This window comes from Zosterops lateralis (genome assembly GCF_965231275.1).
Source record: "Zosterops lateralis genome assembly, chromosome: 1".
In the NCBI taxonomy this organism is placed as follows: Eukaryota; Metazoa; Chordata; class Aves; order Passeriformes; family Zosteropidae; genus Zosterops; species Zosterops lateralis.
Window position 1 is genome coordinate 105,673,138 of NC_139762.1, and position 16,927 is coordinate 105,690,064.

General features: G+C 43.0%; 1 protein-coding gene across 1 annotated transcript in view; it reads left to right on the forward strand.

Moving 5' to 3' along the window:
- Positions 1 to 16,927, forward strand: part of CABLES1 (Cdk5 and Abl enzyme substrate 1) — a gene marked incomplete at its 5' end in the record, with an annotated part of 70,883 nt that overhangs the window by 37,659 nt on the left and 16,297 nt on the right. Inside the window, 3 exons of the mRNA XM_083866903.1 lie at positions 5,191 to 5,268; positions 15,109 to 15,208; positions 16,710 to 16,866. Of these exons, the coding sequence (XP_083723029.1) occupies positions 5,191 to 5,268; positions 15,109 to 15,208; positions 16,710 to 16,866 (335 nt within the window). The remainder of the gene's footprint in view (positions 1 to 5,190; positions 5,269 to 15,108; positions 15,209 to 16,709; positions 16,867 to 16,927) is intronic.

The following is a 16,927-nucleotide window of genomic DNA, read 5'->3' on the forward strand; positions in this document are numbered from 1 at the left end:
AAAGATCGGTCGTTATGTCTGACAATATAACTGAATATTTTTCTTGCTAAGAATGCAGTGAGAGAGCTTCTGTTATTCAGCTGGCTTCTTATCTTTATCAGCAGACACAGTTTTCCAAAATCTTTCCACAATCATAATAAAAATCTCTTTATCTAGAGCACAAATACAGTAAGAATGAGAGACACAGTTTTGGCAATAATTTCCATTCTATATGCATAGAACCACAATGATACTAGCTAAAAATAAAATGCAGAGTTAACACTTAGTGTCATGCCTATGTCTAGCAGTAATTTGAGTGCAGATTCTATTTTTCCCAGGGATCTGGGTGCAGTCACTGGAGTTAATAGGCATTCTGGATGGAAAGAACTTCTAGAAATACAGGTGGTTCTGCTTTATGTATTCATCCTAAACTCAACAGTGTTTCTGAGTGCGTTAAGATCTTTGAAGCTGGTGTCCTCCCCAGTTGCTTGTGACACAGAGGAGCACAGGTGTTGTAATGGATAGAAAACCTTCCTAGGGTTCCTTTGTCCCAGGTGGCTCATGCATGGTTGTGCAAGATGCAGGTGCTGAGGTGAACTGGAGTCAGGCTCTGAGCTCCTTCCAAAACACCTGACCCTTCTGTCACAGCATGTCAGTCTTTCACTTAAGATGAGGAACCCAACTTTGAAAACATCTACACTGAACGTATTTTTGGGTGGTGAATTTGATGACTGGGCTTTAAAATAGCCAGCACTTTCAGAAACTGTGTCACTAGTTTATGACTGTCACAGCAAAGCAAACTGCAGTGTGAATGATAGCTCAGGGCTCCTCTCTCCAGCAGCTGCCCTTGTTTGCATCTCTCAACCTGTAAGATGACGTGTCCTTGTCCTGCGGCACTGACAGCTCTTCTCCTCTCAGCCTCAGGGATGACATGTATTGAGCAACATGCTGGGGGTCCAGCCTTTGGCACTCCTGCGGCAAGGCAGGACCCACTGTGGTTAAAATAAGAGTTCAGCTGTTTAGCACAGAGAGAAAGCTCATACAGAAAAATACACAGACTGGAGCTTAATCAGGCAGTCCTTGTAAAGCTTCCTGTTGATAGTTCTGATTACTGGTTAAACCGGTTTCTTTGGATTTCTAGGTCGTGGCTTATTGAAGAAGTTAGAAGATTAGGGTTCCTAAACTGTGTTAGCAAAGCTGTCTTGTAAAACAGCACAAAATAAATTTTCCAATTTAAAGACAAAGACAAGTCAACCCTGACATAGTTGCAGCACAGGTAGCCACCAGCATATGGTTTTACCCACTTTACTCAGCAGGTTTACTGGTGATATCCTCCATAAACACTGAAGCAGAAGATTAGCAAAAATAAGTCACCGAAACGGCAACCTGAGCCAGCTGAACAAACAGTTACTGGTGAGAATGGGACAAGAACAGCTCTAGAGTTATCATATATAGCAGGTATAAAAAGCAGTAAAACAACGTTCCTCTCCCACCCCCATGCCACTGCTTTATCAGTTTTTTGTTCACAAACACATCTAAGTGAAGGCCAGACACCATCATGAAATCACCTTCTCTTTTGTTGCTCTCTTAATTGCATACACATGCAGACTAGGAGGTTGATGACTGGCAGCACCCTCACAGTTCATAATAACTCTCAGCCACCTTCTAATCACTCTTGAACTTCTGAGACTCCAGAATGAGGGCTGCTGCCCTGACAGCAACCATGGTTTGTGTGTTCATCTTTGTGTGCAGGGCAGCAGAGCCTGGACAGTTAAAAATCATCAATCAGGAATGAGAAAAGATGCCGCAGTATTCCACATGTGGATGGTATCTATGATGTGTGTATCACATTGCCTGATGGCAGGCTTTTAGTGCAACACAATCAAACCTAGACAGATGCTGGGAAAAGCAGACATTATTCTTCAAGTCTTAGGAATTACTGACCCAGTTGAGAGCTTCGTGCTCATAAGGGTTTTTTGTAGTATACACTTCATAAAGAAATTGGAAGATTAGCTTTTTTAGCCTTTGCACATTGTCAGAATTCTCTTGCAGAATAATGGTTGCTCTGAACCATAGTAATTAGTACAACTTTTTGGTGAAATGTGAGAATTAAAGAATGAAAACCTTTTAGTGAGGTGGTTTTGAGCATGTCTAGGTGGCGCAGTTGGAATCAAGGCATGTAAACACTCTCACACAGCTTCTGAGATAGCTCCTTCAGAAGTGTGCAGGATCATAGATGCCCTTTGCTGAAGAGTTGAAAGCCAGGAAAATACTTTTCTCATATAGGCAATAATTTGATTTTCTTGAACAGCAATGGACTTTCCACCACAACTTCTTTTCCAAAGTATACTTTGTGGCAACTTTTTGGACTTTCTGCCCCACCATTGCAGGCCTTCAGGATTTTTTTTGCCTCCATGCATGTCATCAGACCTATACATAAAATGCCATTTTAAATCCCTCCATGATGAGTATCTGACCACTGTTTTCCCTGCTTCTTTTCCAGTCCAGCTCCTAAAGCTGTTTTGCATCACTCTCCCTCAGCAGCTTTGCAGATGAGGTTTTGTGGCATCCTGGCAGTGAAGGCTGTGGGCTCCTCTCGTGTTCTGCCTGGGAGATCTTTGTGTGAAGAGGGTCTGCTGGTTTATGGAAAAAGAGGCAGTACTTGGGTCCCAAGGGAAAGAAATCTGAAAAAAATAAAGGCTGGGCTGGTGCTTTTTATTTCCTTTCTTGTCTGATTTCTTCTGATACACACAGTTCTGTGGTAACTTCCTACTGTTGTCTTTGCTTGTGGACATGGAAGCACCAGTTTGTTTTTCTTTTGAGTATTAAGAGTTGAGTGGTATTTTTAGGGAGGTGCAGGGCGTTGGTGGAAGAGCTGTATTTCCAGAAGCAACCAGAGGGAGGGGGATAATATGCTTAGTGGGTACTGTGGTTTTCCGAATTCAAAGATGCTTTCTGATGTCAGCCTCGAAGCCTGTGCCAAGTTTCATACATCAGCAAACAAGGCTTCCAGTGAACAAGCAAGCTGTTGTGAGTAGCAGCCATTCAGCAGTAAGCAGTGGCAAGCACAAAATTAATCATATGCCAGGGTTTTTTTGCTTGTGGATTGCTGTTCTCAGATGGGAAAAATTATTCCTCCCTGCTCTGTAACTCACTGCCACACCGTGAGACCGTCTTATAGGATCTGAGACATTTCCCTTAGGTAAGGAGTGTTACAGCATTCAGACAGCAGTGAAATTGTGCTTCATCTGCTGCAGGAGAACTTCCTAAAGCTGTATGCGTGTTTATTATTAGAAACCCTTCTTCATTAAAGGGTAAATCCCTCTTTGCTTTCAAGCGGGCTTTTAAGGAAGAAAATAGGATTGCTATAACGGAGTAATCCAGGAGAAGGAAAATTGATCATTCTGCATTTTTCCAAGGATTATGTGCAGCAGCTCTCTTGGGGAGCTAAACCTTTTCCAAGAACGATGACTAAGCTGGTCCCTTAAGGAAACAGTGTTCTAATAACAGTGTAACTGTATAAGATTCGTAGGTGCATGTGCTGGTTTTCAGACACCAAAGAGCAAAGGAGCTTGCTGAGGTTTGTTGTATAGCTTTGACCAGTGCAGGACAAAGGATGAAAAATTCAGGTTAAATCCTCTCATACAGGTCTGTAGGACACAATGTCAGAAAAGTCAATGTTGGAGAGCAGAGTAAGGAAGTAAAATAGCCCTGACAGCCAACATAGTGGTAGGTCCTAGCATTTTCACCACAACTGGAGATTTTTAGAAAGGTTAAATATCAATAAATTCTAACACTAATCAGGTCAGGAAACATCACAAATTGCTGTCACTGTTTTAGAGGAATTTGACATGGTGCAGCCTGTTAGCCAGCTTTAGAGGGAAGAGGGGTCAGTTGTACAATGGTACAATTCTCAGTGTTCTGAAGGTAATAAGGAAAAAGGGTATATTTGTAAGCAGTTACTTATTGGCATTTTATACCTTACTTCTTGACCAAGCTTCTCTTAGGTTCTTACAAGTCTGCATCTCCCAAAACTTTAACTTAGCTGCTGGCATTCTACTGTTTTATGGGAGGTTGGTCTTGACTTCAAGGTGGTTTTTGATGTTGCTTAATATGTCAGAGCCTGATGGCTGAAGGCAACAGTGTGGCTGTGTAACAGACAGGTTGCTTCAACCTATTTGATTTAAAGGAAATGAGCTGTATCTGAGCCAAAACCAGGACAGTATTGCACAGTGACTTTGCAGATGTTGCAGAGATTTGGAGACTGGTTAGAAATACAAGGCATTTGCTTTAAGAATGTCCTGGATTCTGAGATAAGCTCTCTGCAGGCAGATGATGTATGATTTCATGTAGCCAAATCTTGGCTAACTGCCTATGAGGAGCAAAGGCAAGCCATGCTTAGAGGAGGAGGAGGGATGCAGCCCTGACAGTGACTGAGACAGATGTGGCAGGGACCTGTGGGATCGGTTACGCCTGTCAATGCAACATCATAACCAAGAGGGCTAATGTGATTATTGAGCACAGAGGCTGGCGGAGTGTCATGGCTAGACACTGATCTTAAAGGTAAGACTGGGAGATGCGCAACTTCTGAAGTCAAGGATAGTGCCTGGAGACTGAGAAAGGTGCAAAACTGGAGAAGACTCAAGGAGGAAGCTTGAAAACAGTGAAAGGATCTGAAAGCTTAGGAAAATAGCAAACCTAGCCTGATTGATGGATGAAGCCTATTTCAGGAACAAGGAGAGGACAATCAAGGGAGTCCTTTTGTTTAGCAGAGAAAGGTCACAACCAGCAGCCAGACTGTGTATCATTGTTGGTGTGTATCACCTGGGTTGCTGCTGGGTTTGTCTGTTGAGTTTCAGCCATTGTAGTGTGTTGACAGAATGGTCCTGTGCCTCTGTGGATGGACTTCTTTCACGAGGAAAGTATCTGTCCTGGATTCCAAGTCACATATTCAAGATAGTCTTCCTAGAGAGCCTGTAGAGGGGGCTCTGCTACTCATTCACTGCTCATTTGCTGCAGCACAGGCTTCAGCACTTCTGTAAAGACTCTGTGGCTCAATATCTGTGAGATGTAAAAGAGGATGGAGAAATCACCCATTATGGAAGTTTTATGATTGCAAATTCCTCAATGGTAACGTCTATTGCTTTGCTTGTTGTGGTGGGATTTTTAAATTTTAGTCTTTGATTTCTTTTATTTTCTTTTATATTTTAGAATAGTCCTTATCAGCAGCAGAAGATCCTTCTGTAGCATATTTTCAGTGCTGCCATATCGAGACTGTACCCAAGTCGGGTATGTATATTTATACGTGTACTGCATAGTCTTTCTGGGCCTGCATGTAGACCTGATAACAGACAACAGCATGATGGAGGCTAATGCTTTTACATGTCTGCTCTGAGAAGAGATAAATGCTTTTAGGTATATTTGCTTTGTGGACCATTAACAGGTTAAAACTACAGCTCTCAGTCACCACTTTATTTATATATGTGTTGTGGTATCTTTGATTATGAAGCTGGAGAAGACTACCCCCATGAAATCAATGTTCTTGAAAAAATGCACTTTTTTATTGTTTCTTCTGGCTTCACTCATCGTTGACAAAACAAATACTCTAGACAGCACAACTGCAATTGTATAAGCTGTCTTGGCTTTCTCTTTCTCCCATGCAAACATAGTGCTACTGTATCTAGATTTCTAGAACTATAGAGAAATACTTGGATTTAAACAGGATATGTTTTGATTTAATATTTTTAGTCACTGGTCAGATCCCTCAGTCAGTGAAAATGTTATTTTGGCCATAATGTTATACAGGTTCATAGCAGTTGCCTCACATCCCCTGACATGCTGAGACACTGCAACTCTGAGAGAAAAGTTCCTTTGGAATGAAGAAGTTCTCTAAAGACTGAGAAAGCCTTTAGCTCTTCCACTGAAACCACGGAAGTGGAAGAAACTGGCTTTGGCTGGAAGACGTGGCCTGGCAGGCTGTGATAGCCAGCTGGGTGCCTTTAGAGGGGCAGTGCAAGGCTGGGATTGGCAGTGCTGGTGGGCAGCAGCTCTGTGACCCTGGGACAGGGGGGAAAAGCATGGCCACCATGCCCACTTGCCAGAGACCTGAGAAGTCCTTGTGGTTGACTCACTGACTGCAGAGCACAAAATGCATGGGAAATAGTTGATACACTGAGGGGGCTTTGAAAGATCCACAAACCATCTACAGTCAAATCTATCCACTTTATGAAAGACAAATTTTGCTCATACTTTCCAGCCATCTATTTAATTTTGGAGAATGATTTGTCACAATCTCCTTGTGCACCAGTAATTCAAAACAAAGGGAGATTATTTTTAATGCACAAAGGAAAGGAAGCACCTTTGTCAGAGGGTTGACTCTGTCTGCTCTCTCCTACAGTAAATTTTTTTCCCTTAATTAAACTGTGATGACACATCAGGCAAAATCTTGACAGACTAGGAGATTTGTTCTTTGTTCTTGAGTACACTGTCATTCTTTTATGGTCATCATTCTGTGGAAATTGCCTCTTTATTGAAAATTGAACATATTTTGAAATTCTGATGACTGGTTATACCTTCTAAATTACAGCAGTAATGAGCCCAGCTGCAAAACTAAATATTATTTCAGCATGTCATGTCTTGTACTGTGCTTGCACAGCAAGAAGGGCATGGGATGAGAAGATAGCAAGTGCCAGTACGCAACAATCCGACCCTGTTCCTTGGCTAAAAAGCCAAGATTTTAAAAAGTACCCTGTGTCTTTCTTCCACAGCATCAGAGGAAGAGAGAAACAATTCAGTGGCACCTCCTTCCAGGAACAGCTGGTGCAAAGAACAGATGAGGCAGTATAGCATAAACTGTAGCCACTCTGTTCAGGCTGCACAGTGATTGCTTACTTGCACATTTAGGATGTGAAGTAGGCAGGTGGAGAGACACTGGATACTCTCATGAAGTACTGTAATGACAGCATCTTTTAGCTTTGCTTTCTCTGAATCCCTGGATTGCTGATGTCTGTCCCCTGGCAAGATGTCCCAGCTGGTTTGTGTTCTGCAAATATCACTGGGTAAGTTAATGAATAGAAACAGATCATTGCAGAGAGCCATAGACACATCCAAAATTTGAACTGGAGAAAGCCCCCCAGCAGGAGAGGGAGCAGGCAGGAGGAACTGTTCCTTATTCCTTATGAGAGGAGCACATAGTGGAGCTGCTGCTGCTTCTCTGGCTCTCAGGCACTGTTGCCACTGAGGAAATCTCCAGGCACAGCTGTTCTGTGGAGGCTGCCAGCCCATGTTGTACTTGAGGCTGTGCAGAAGAGCTGTACTCTACCAATGCTGGTAGATACAGTCTGCAGGAACAGATGCATTATGAAAAAGTGATAAAAGGCACTTTTTGAAGTCACAACTCTATGTACCTGTCTTGTGTGGATGGGGCAGCATCACCCCTCACCAATGAGTTGCAAGAAGTAGGTTCTAGACTGTGACCCTCACTTGCCTGCCCTCCATGCAGAGGTCAAACTACAACAGCAAGAATCCTCTCCAAAAACCTCCAAACCATGTTTTTAAGTGATTGTACCAATACAAATGGAGGTCTGGGGAGAGGGCTGTAGATGTATGTACATGGAGGGATGGAATAAGTTTCCTAAAAGCTTACTTTTCTTCCACTATCTAGACCAGCAGAGCAAGTGTGAGAGCAGATATCGCCAGGTGAAAACAACGTAAAGAAAGCTTCACTGCAAGTCAGGAGCTGAAGGAGGTGCTGAGCATCTTGCCTGCTGGCATCCCTTGCCCCACAGTATCTCTTGATGTTACAGCCCAAAGTCATCAGACCCTAGGCAGTGGTAGCTAAGGTGGTGTGATGTGGTGGTGTGAAAACACTTGTAACAGTGTTACTATGTATTGGCTCAGCTCTTAATTTAGCAGACACAGAGAAAGATTGTCTGAATGTCTGGCTTTATAACATACAAAGTCGTTGTGTGATGCACAGGTTAGAGGCAAGTGCTGGTACTGCAGGTTTGAGTTGTGCAGTTGTCTCCCATTTTTCAATACATTGAAAACCTTAATAGATAAAGGGTTGCTCTTTCTTCTTTAAATATAATATTCCAAAAGATAAAAGATCTACTTCATAAACAGTGTTGAAACTGCCTTGGTATCCACTACATATCTTCCTTGCCACAGATAAGCATTAATCCCCATCTAGTTCTGTAGATGGGCAGAAAATTGGAGGTGTTGATCTCCCATTTTTATCAGAGGTGCGCCTTGCCCATCCCCTGAGCTGCTGTGGCACAGACCTCCTCTGTCAGAGGTTGGTCACCACTTTGGAAGTCACAGCAAATGGAGTTGAGCCTTGATACTGTTCCAGTTCCAGGACAAGGGGAAGGTGCCTCAGGTCAGCAGCAAGTAGCTGTCCTACCACACACACCCTCAGCACAGGCATGCACACCCACATGCTGACCCCCTCTGGGCCTTCAGAGGGGATTTGTGTCATGGAAAACCAAAGAGTGAAGCCACTTGCAGATGGATTAAATAAGACTTGAAGGAATTATTCGTTTGGAGATGGGCTCCAGATGGTTTGAGGTGAATTGGATTTCAGCCCTTTGAGAGTGGAGACAGGGATCAGACACAAGCAGATATTATCCTTTTAGCCATTAGGCAGGTCATGCTCTGGAGACTCGAGTCCCTGAAGAGGAGCTGTTACAGCCAGACTCGCCTGGAATGTTCCTGAAGGTTTCTGCCCACTCCACTCCCCAGCATGGTGCGTGCAAGGGCGCTCTGTGGACCCACCATGTGGCCTCAGCCAGGATGGAGAAGAACCAGGTTCAGCTCTGCCTACCCTGGAAAAAGCAGATATCCTGGGCAGGGGAGAAGGGAGCCTGTTCTCCATTGCTTGCCTGTTCTTGAAGCTTCTCTAGGCGCCGCCTCTCCATCAGCTTCCAAGGGGATGGTACAACTCTGGCAGTGCCCACAGATGTTGTCGATGTGCTGCACGTGGCCAGCAGAATGTGGTGGCCTGCAAAAATGGTCTGCATGTGCCTGCAGCCAAGTGAGAGCAATCCAGTCCTCATCAGTATAGTCTAAACAGTTTCAAAAAAGGACAATGGCAGTATTTGTCTGTCACTGTTAGAGGTGTTATAAAGGAGAAAGAAGGCACTATGTTGTTTTTCACCCCAAGAATAAAAGGTATTGCAGTTAGTGGGGTTTACAGTTCTGATGTGTGCTTTGTTTTTTATCTTTGCACACACCATTATGCTTCGTGATTTAAAAACATGTTTTGGAAAAGGCACTTTTTAGGCTTGTTTGTATCAATGGCATCCACAGATTAAATCGTACCTATTCTGATGATATTTTTTGTAATGTTGTAAGAACCCTTTTAAGAGCTTCCAAGTTCCTGTACAATCCTGTCCAGAAGATGAATCTAGAGGACCTGGAGGAGGAGGAGAGCTGGCAGTAGGACATAAATGCAGCACTGTAGCCTGGTTAGTCTTACATGGAGCACTCAGGCCTGGGCTCACAGTGACTGACTGACAGCAGGACTGGAGGTGATGAGCCAGAGGACAAAAAACTCTGAGCATCAGATGATGCACAGCCTTATAAAGGTGGCCACTTCACCTCATCTTTTATTCTTCATGGAATTGAATTCATTAAGTGGTTAGAAAGTTACCTGCAGCAGGCATAGCTGCTGAATATTGCTGTCTTGACAAAAATACAGGTATTCATCTGATGAAACTTGCCTCCAGCTAAAGGAAATAATGCAGTATGAGTAATCAAATGGATTGAAGCCCAGGGAGCAGACCATTCTTCTGAAGTAAAGCAGCAAATCACTAGATAAAAAGAATTCTGTCCTTCTCAGAAATGCTGCTAACCAGCTTCATCCAGTTTCTAAAGATAACTCACTGCTGAATTTAACTTTGAATTTAACTAAATACTGGCCAGAACAATAATATGTTCAATGATGCCAGGAGCAAGAGGTTTTCAATGCCATCACCCCAAATACTATCTAATCAAAATGATTGATTAGTCCACAGACCTGGCATTCCCAACAGCCTTCTTTACCTAAACTCTGCAATCTTTGTTCATATTTAGTGTTTAAACTGAGTATGAAAGTCATATGCAAAATGAGGTGAAAAGAAGGACTTGTGTGGTTTTCTTGCTGCCATCAGTTACTTGGCAGGTTAGTGAGTGTGGAAAACAGGGCAATATTTACAGGAGAAATGAGAGCATCTAAACTGCCATATGGATAGTAGCAATAAGCAGACAGCAAGGCAGGATACTCTGTTATATCCTTCAGATTTGTTACCAAATTCCTCGCTGTTCTTCCCCAACAGATTTTGTATGCAAGGCAGCTTTGATTAAGTCATCAGTCTTGAGTGCTTTTCCTGAGCATTTATCATTCTGTAGGCCTGGAGAAGAACAACTATCTGGTTTTCACTTGTAACAGGGAAACTGAATACCCCTGCATTTCTTTACCGTTGCCATTTTCCCTGCTTCTCACAAATTGAACAAAAAATGAAACCAAGCACACATTAGCTTTACAGAAAGACACATAAATCAGAAGCTTTTTTTCTCACAACAGGACATTTCAAAACTAATCATCTCATGTATGAATTTATAGACCCACCATTGCTCATTCTTGTGAGTTGCCTGTTCCCTTAGATCAAAATTGACCAATAAATCTCCAAAAGCTAGTAAGTTTAAATTTTGGACTTCGACTCTGTGTTGGGCAAAACATCAGGAAAAGAGCTGGCATGCTGACAGCTAAATATCTTTGGAGAGAGAAAAAGGAGGCTGGCCCATTAGAGCCATCTTTACAGGAATTTTTTTGCTCCTTCTCCCTGTAAATTGCAGCTGGAGTTGTTCTGGCAACACTAATGGCATTAGGATCTGAAACCTCTTGATCAATTATAGCAGACAGTCTCAGGCAGCGGGAGATCCGCTACTGGTCTGACTGGCAGTGCATCTTTTCCAGAGCTGTCATTGTCCTTGTCTCTATAAACAGAAAGGATAAGTAGAAATTATTTACACTGACAGATGAGAACGCCATCTTTTCTTGATGTCTCGTGAACCTCTTTTGCTTTTAGAATAAATCTTAGCAATGGGGGGGAATAGCTAAGCATAAAATACAGGCAAAGAAGGCTGACATCTCTAAACAACAATTATCAGATTCCTTTTTGCAATAAGCAGAAGGCTCTTTCATGTATCTAGAAGTCTGTTTAATATTTCATGGACTCCTAAATTATTCACAGGTTGGAGTGCTCAACTGTTACTGTCATTTAAAGAGCAAGTGCCCAGCAGGAGTGTTGCATGGGACTTTGTAGATCATGTCAAAGCGTAACATTTGGTTCGTTAAAGAAGTGTTATACTTCCGAAGGTAACAGCATCCAATTTATACTCTGTTAATCCTGGCCTGGCTAATAAAAGACATGATGAGATTGCTTGATTTGATCCTTATCTATCTGCTCAGTAAAACTTTTCACCATCTGACAACAAATCTGGGATCCCATGTCACCTGGTATGGTTCCAAGAAAATCTGTGAACTCTGTTAGATGGAGAAACTTTCTGGTTTTTTTTCTTGCTAAGGACTACCAGTCTGACTACTCAAGAGGCTGCTGGTCACATTCCAGTGCCAGAGACTTTCACTGCTGTTATTGAAGCCACTGTCTGGTGGGTGGCTCCAGTGACCCAATGGGTCCCTACTTGACTCCTCACACACCCCACTCACACAGACCAGGTTTCCTCACTGGTTCAACCCCAGGTTTCCCATGGCAAATTCTCAGATGTCTGTTCCACAAACCCATTTTTTCACAGTGCAGTGACACAGAAACAGCCTGAGCTGTTGCCTCTGAGGATCCTCACCAAGGACCCCCATGGCTTTTATACCCTCACAGTCTCCAGAAATCTCATCTTCCTCCCAAGTCTTTGGCTCCTGCCCCCCTCTCTGTGTCCATCCACCTCCTGGCTCACTGGTTTTCATCTCCTTTGTCACCCAAAAGGCCACAATTCCCAGCTCTTCTGTGTTCCCCCTGTCCATTCACCTGGCTGGTGTCACCCACCATCATGTCCTCTGTTATCCCAAAGGCTGGCAGTTCATGGCCTCTCTTCTCAGGCTCCTACCTGGAGCTCTGCATTTCAGTCTTCAGCTTGTGAGCCTGGCTGATTGGACCCCATGTATTCCTCAACACTCTGCAGTTGTGGATGACTGAGACAATATGTTTAGTTTTGTGGGTCATTTCTAATGCTGTTGAATCTTCCCGAAATGGTATCCATTAATAGAATATCTAGAGCTTGACATTGATGTAAATCAGGGTAACTCCCCAAACTTTGTCAGAAACTGGGATCTAGTTTTTTGCCTCCTAAGGAAATGTTATCCCTGATATTCTCATTTTCTCGAGCTTTCCCTTCTCAAACAAAGTGAAGGTAGTAAAATTAAGTTCCCATGATTTATTTTTGGTTTTGGGTGTCTACTTGAATTCCTTTAAGTCTCTTAAAAAGCACTTTTGGAAATAAAGCGGGAAAATCAAAACTGAGGAAGAGGAGGAAAGAAGTTTTCTTTACTTAAATCCCTCTTTGGCAAGGACTGTTGCTCTTTCTCTACATTTTCTAAGCCCCATTTACTACTGGATAGTGGTTTGTGCAGTTCCTCAGTCCCATTGGTAATTTCAAAAACTTAAAACATAGTGAAGGCTTGATTTGTTTTTTTCTGTGAAGTACCTGTCCTCTGTATGCTCCTGCTTTGTGGGGGCCCTTGACTCTTGTACCATGTAAGGATATGTCCTAAAAAACCTGGTGGCAGTGGATGGTCACACTGGTGCATTGACTGTCCCCAGACAACCATCCTAATCCTTCCGCAGGCGTGACTCAGCCATTTGGAGAGGCCTAAGGGAAAGCATCCCCCAGATTTTTCCTAGTTATTCTTGGGGTGTTGGGGCTGTGTGGAGGAAGCAGCTGTGCTGGCTGGGCCCTCCCCCAGCAGTGGGCTGGCAGCCTTTGGGCTGCTCCCCCAGCAAGAGCTTTGCCAAGACCTTCTTGGGCTCTTCGTCTTTGATAGGAGTGAGGGAAAAAATAAAGGCTCATCAGGCAAAAAAATTTATTAGCTTGCTGTTTATCATACTGATAGGGAACTCAAGAAGGATACAGTAAAGTTGCATAGGAATTCCTTATGAGGTGTTAACCAAGGTCTTTTACAAGAAAGACGTGTATAAGCCAAGATGAGCCTTTCCATTTTTATGCTCATAAGAAACTGCACATTGTTCAGCAAAGATTTTCCTCAAGAGAGGGAGTTTAATTCTCTGTTTTATGGACAGATTTCTCTCCAAACAGTAACACTTTATTACTCCATTTTACAACACAAACAGTCATATACTCTCTAGAAATACAGAGCATAAGTGGAGTAGGGGAACACCCCAAGTAGCTTTTACAAAACAGGGAGAATTACTGCAGTGTTGTTCACAGGGTCCTGAAAGGAGAATCTTCTTTAGAAACACCAGAAAGAGGGGGAAATGGAGGCATTAGTATCCATGGATCTTCAGCTAATGTCCAGGAATCGTTCCTCTGTGTGCTCAGACTTGCCAGCTCACCCTGCTCCCTGCTTCAAAAGCACTGATTTCTTTCCAGTCCTCAGAGGTGATTTTTATTTTTTGAAGCCACTGACTCTTCAAAGGGTGATGGATTTCCATTTGATGAATGGCAGAGTTATCTATCCATGTCTGTTAATTACATGGAAAATTTTCTCCGTGATGTGTTCTCAGAGTTGTTCACAGTATTATTTCTTGCTCTGTGTCTGTAAGGCCTTGAATGGAAAGAAACTTCACTGTTCTGATTTCAGGTAGTTCAGATATTTGTTTTCATTTTGGGGTTCAGGGGCTTCCTCAGGTTGTGTGTTTGTTTCATAGATAAGACCTGCTGAAATAGTTACAATTTGGCATTTATCTCTGTGAGGAGTAGTTCCCTTAAGCACTTTCTGCGCAGGGGCAGAGAGGCTAATACCATGCTTCTGACAGAGAGTTATTTTTACAAAATTATTAGTCCAACCCCTCAGTAACATGATATCAGGAAACAAGAATGATAATATGACACTGTGCTAAGTGAACTCCAGTCAAGAAACTAAGAGGACTTTGTTGGGATTAGAAACTTGATATAGTCTTTTCCTTTGTCACTGAAGTATGTTTTCCAGAAGATAGATGTGTTGGATTTTTCCAGCAGTGAGGTACAGGATTTACTGGGGGGCTCAGGATAGCCATGTTTCAGAGAAATAAATTGTGTGATAGGTTGGAGAGGAAAGACAAGGAAACAGGGTGTATTGTGTGTCACAGCAGGAGATAGCCCAGCCTACAGCTGGGTGACTCCTGGGCTCCATGTCAGCATCTCTCCCACATGGTGTTTTGAGCATACACTTGGACCCCAGCAGCCAGGAAAATATTGCAAGATAAATGTTGCAGAGTTTTATACAGCCGTCATTTGTGAAGCTCAGTTTTGCTCCTAGTCTTTTTTACTTCTGCTCACGTTTTGATCATGAGGCTAAAGCATGAGATACAGCCTGCTTGTCTCAGGCATCTCATTTATCTCCAAATGGAAGATGCCAGGTGGGTCAATCCTTCTAAAGATCCCCAAGTTTCCATACCAGGGTCATGGAAAACTGGCTTTCTCCTGTCAGCCTGCAGCAGAAGGGTCACTAGGCTTTGGCCACTCTCCCGTGTTCTCAGAAGAGCAGGAATCCTTTCTGGAATCTTCCACAGGAAATTATCTCTGTTTCACTTGGGAGAATGTGGGTATGTGCTCTGGGAACGTGTATTCCTGCTGGACACATGGCAGTCAAGTGTTCAGGCTGGAGTGTTGTATCTCACCTGAAGGGTGAATGACTTCCAGTTCCGTCCCAGTGCCAGATTCTGTCAGAGGTACCCAGCGATGGGGAACCTAACCCTGCACTTATAGGGGTATGAGCTGCAACCCTGAACAAAGTGGGGGTTTTCTCTGTGAAGTGTTTTAGACAACACACGTGTTTCCCATAGGAAAGGTTGTCTGGTCTGTGCTTTGCATTGGCATGTCTGAACTGATGCTGCACCTTATTTCAGCATTTGGTGGTGGAAAGTGAACAAGGCATGTGTATTAAGAGCTGCTTCTGCTCTTCTTTCTGCTTCCCAGGGATATGAAGCTGGATGGTGGACGCCAGTGCCATTCTACTGGAGTGTGTCTGAAAGAGATAATTGGTCTTGAAGGTGTGGAGCTCGGAGCAGATGGGAAGGTGGGGATGCTTCAGTTCCTACTCCCTTAGATTTTATGTTACAAGGGGAAAAAATGGCTTAACTAATAACAAGTGCAAATATAACATGCAGTGTAACACAGTAGTTAAAGCACAGTATGTGCAACTGTAAATAAGCTTAGCAGAAATTCAGGAGGACTGCCCAAGCTGTCAACACAGACAACTCTCTATCCTTGCAGAAATTTGCCTCTGGCAATATCTGAGTGTGTAAAGCATTACAGAATTACACAGCCTTCCCCTGACTCTAGCAGGAGGTATCACTGCAGGGTATATTGTGAGGAGGTTGAGAATAATTTCTGGTGAGAGTTGTACCTGTAATTGTTTGCTTTCAATTGTATTTAATAACGTTTTGCTTAATATTTTTCCAGAGAGCAGGAAGACAGTGGCACAAATCTGATGAGTCTTTCAAAATCCAGGAGCTCCTTTACTTGAATAAGAAAATATGAATCTTTAGGAAAGTCATTGATTTTAAAGAAATATGTAGAGTAGAGGCAGTTTCAATCATAGAAGAAAACATTTCTTCCTGAAAGCCTGATTTACTTTCTGCAGTTCAGTTTTACTCAGTCTGCTGTCATACATGGATTTAAAGGCCCTGGGTCAATGCTGCTACACGTGTTGTGCTCACCTAACCAGGTGTCAGGCCAGACCTCAGGCTGTAAATTCCTGAGGACAATCTGTCTGCTTATAAATAATGAAAGCTCACATGTTTTATTTGATACCTGTTCTGACCTCCTCGTAAACCAGTCTAGAGTCTCAAACTCGTTTTTTTTTTCTTCAATGCAATATTATTGTTGGAAAATGAGCCAACAAGAAGCAAGGCATGGCTTTTTCTTGGCCAGGGGTACAAGCAGAGAATCGGGGCACTCTAAAAATAGTTTTGTCACAAGTTACTCATTCACACTTAGTCCACACTGGAGGGGGGGAGTGGGTAGTAAATGATCTCCCACAACCATTGCTGTGTATTGGAGCTCACTTATTACATCAATAAGACTCTGCCAGACAAAGTCCTGAGAAAGAAAAATAGCAGAGAAAGTGCTTCAGTTTAGCAATGTTTAAGTGATTTGCCTCTGGGAGCTGTGTGCTGAGGGACCCATATAGATGATGCTAGTTCAGTAAAGAAGCTGCTGAAATGTGCTACAGAGAAGGTCCAATGGAAAAAACCTGACCAAACAGATATATTTTTAAATCTGACCCTTGAGTAGGATTTTGTAAATCCAGTGTATTAGAGCTTGTGTGTGTATATGTGTGTTTGTTTTGCTGAAGAATAAGTGCCTTTGCAAAAGCATTTTTTGCATGGATAAACTGACTGCAGTGAAGCAAATGTAGGTGACTGGTTTTTATTCATCGGTGCCTAACTACTAAACCTAGAAAATCCTCCATTAATTTGGCTTCTCTTGCTTCCAGATGGAATGCACCAAAGGCATCCCACTGGATCCAAGCTGGGCTGAAAGTAACTGTCTGTCCATTCTGATTTTTTTTATAGACGGTTTCTTATACACAGTTCCTATTTCCCACCAATGCTCTGGGAACTCGGAGGAACACGATAGATTCCACCTCATCTTTCTCCCAATTTCGCAATGCAAGCCATCGTAGCCTTTCTTTGGGAAGAGCTAACAGCACCCAGGGGAGCATTGATGCAGGTAACTTCTCAAGTAGCTCGTTTTAATATCCTTGGATACCCTGATGGTAGGCAGTTATTGC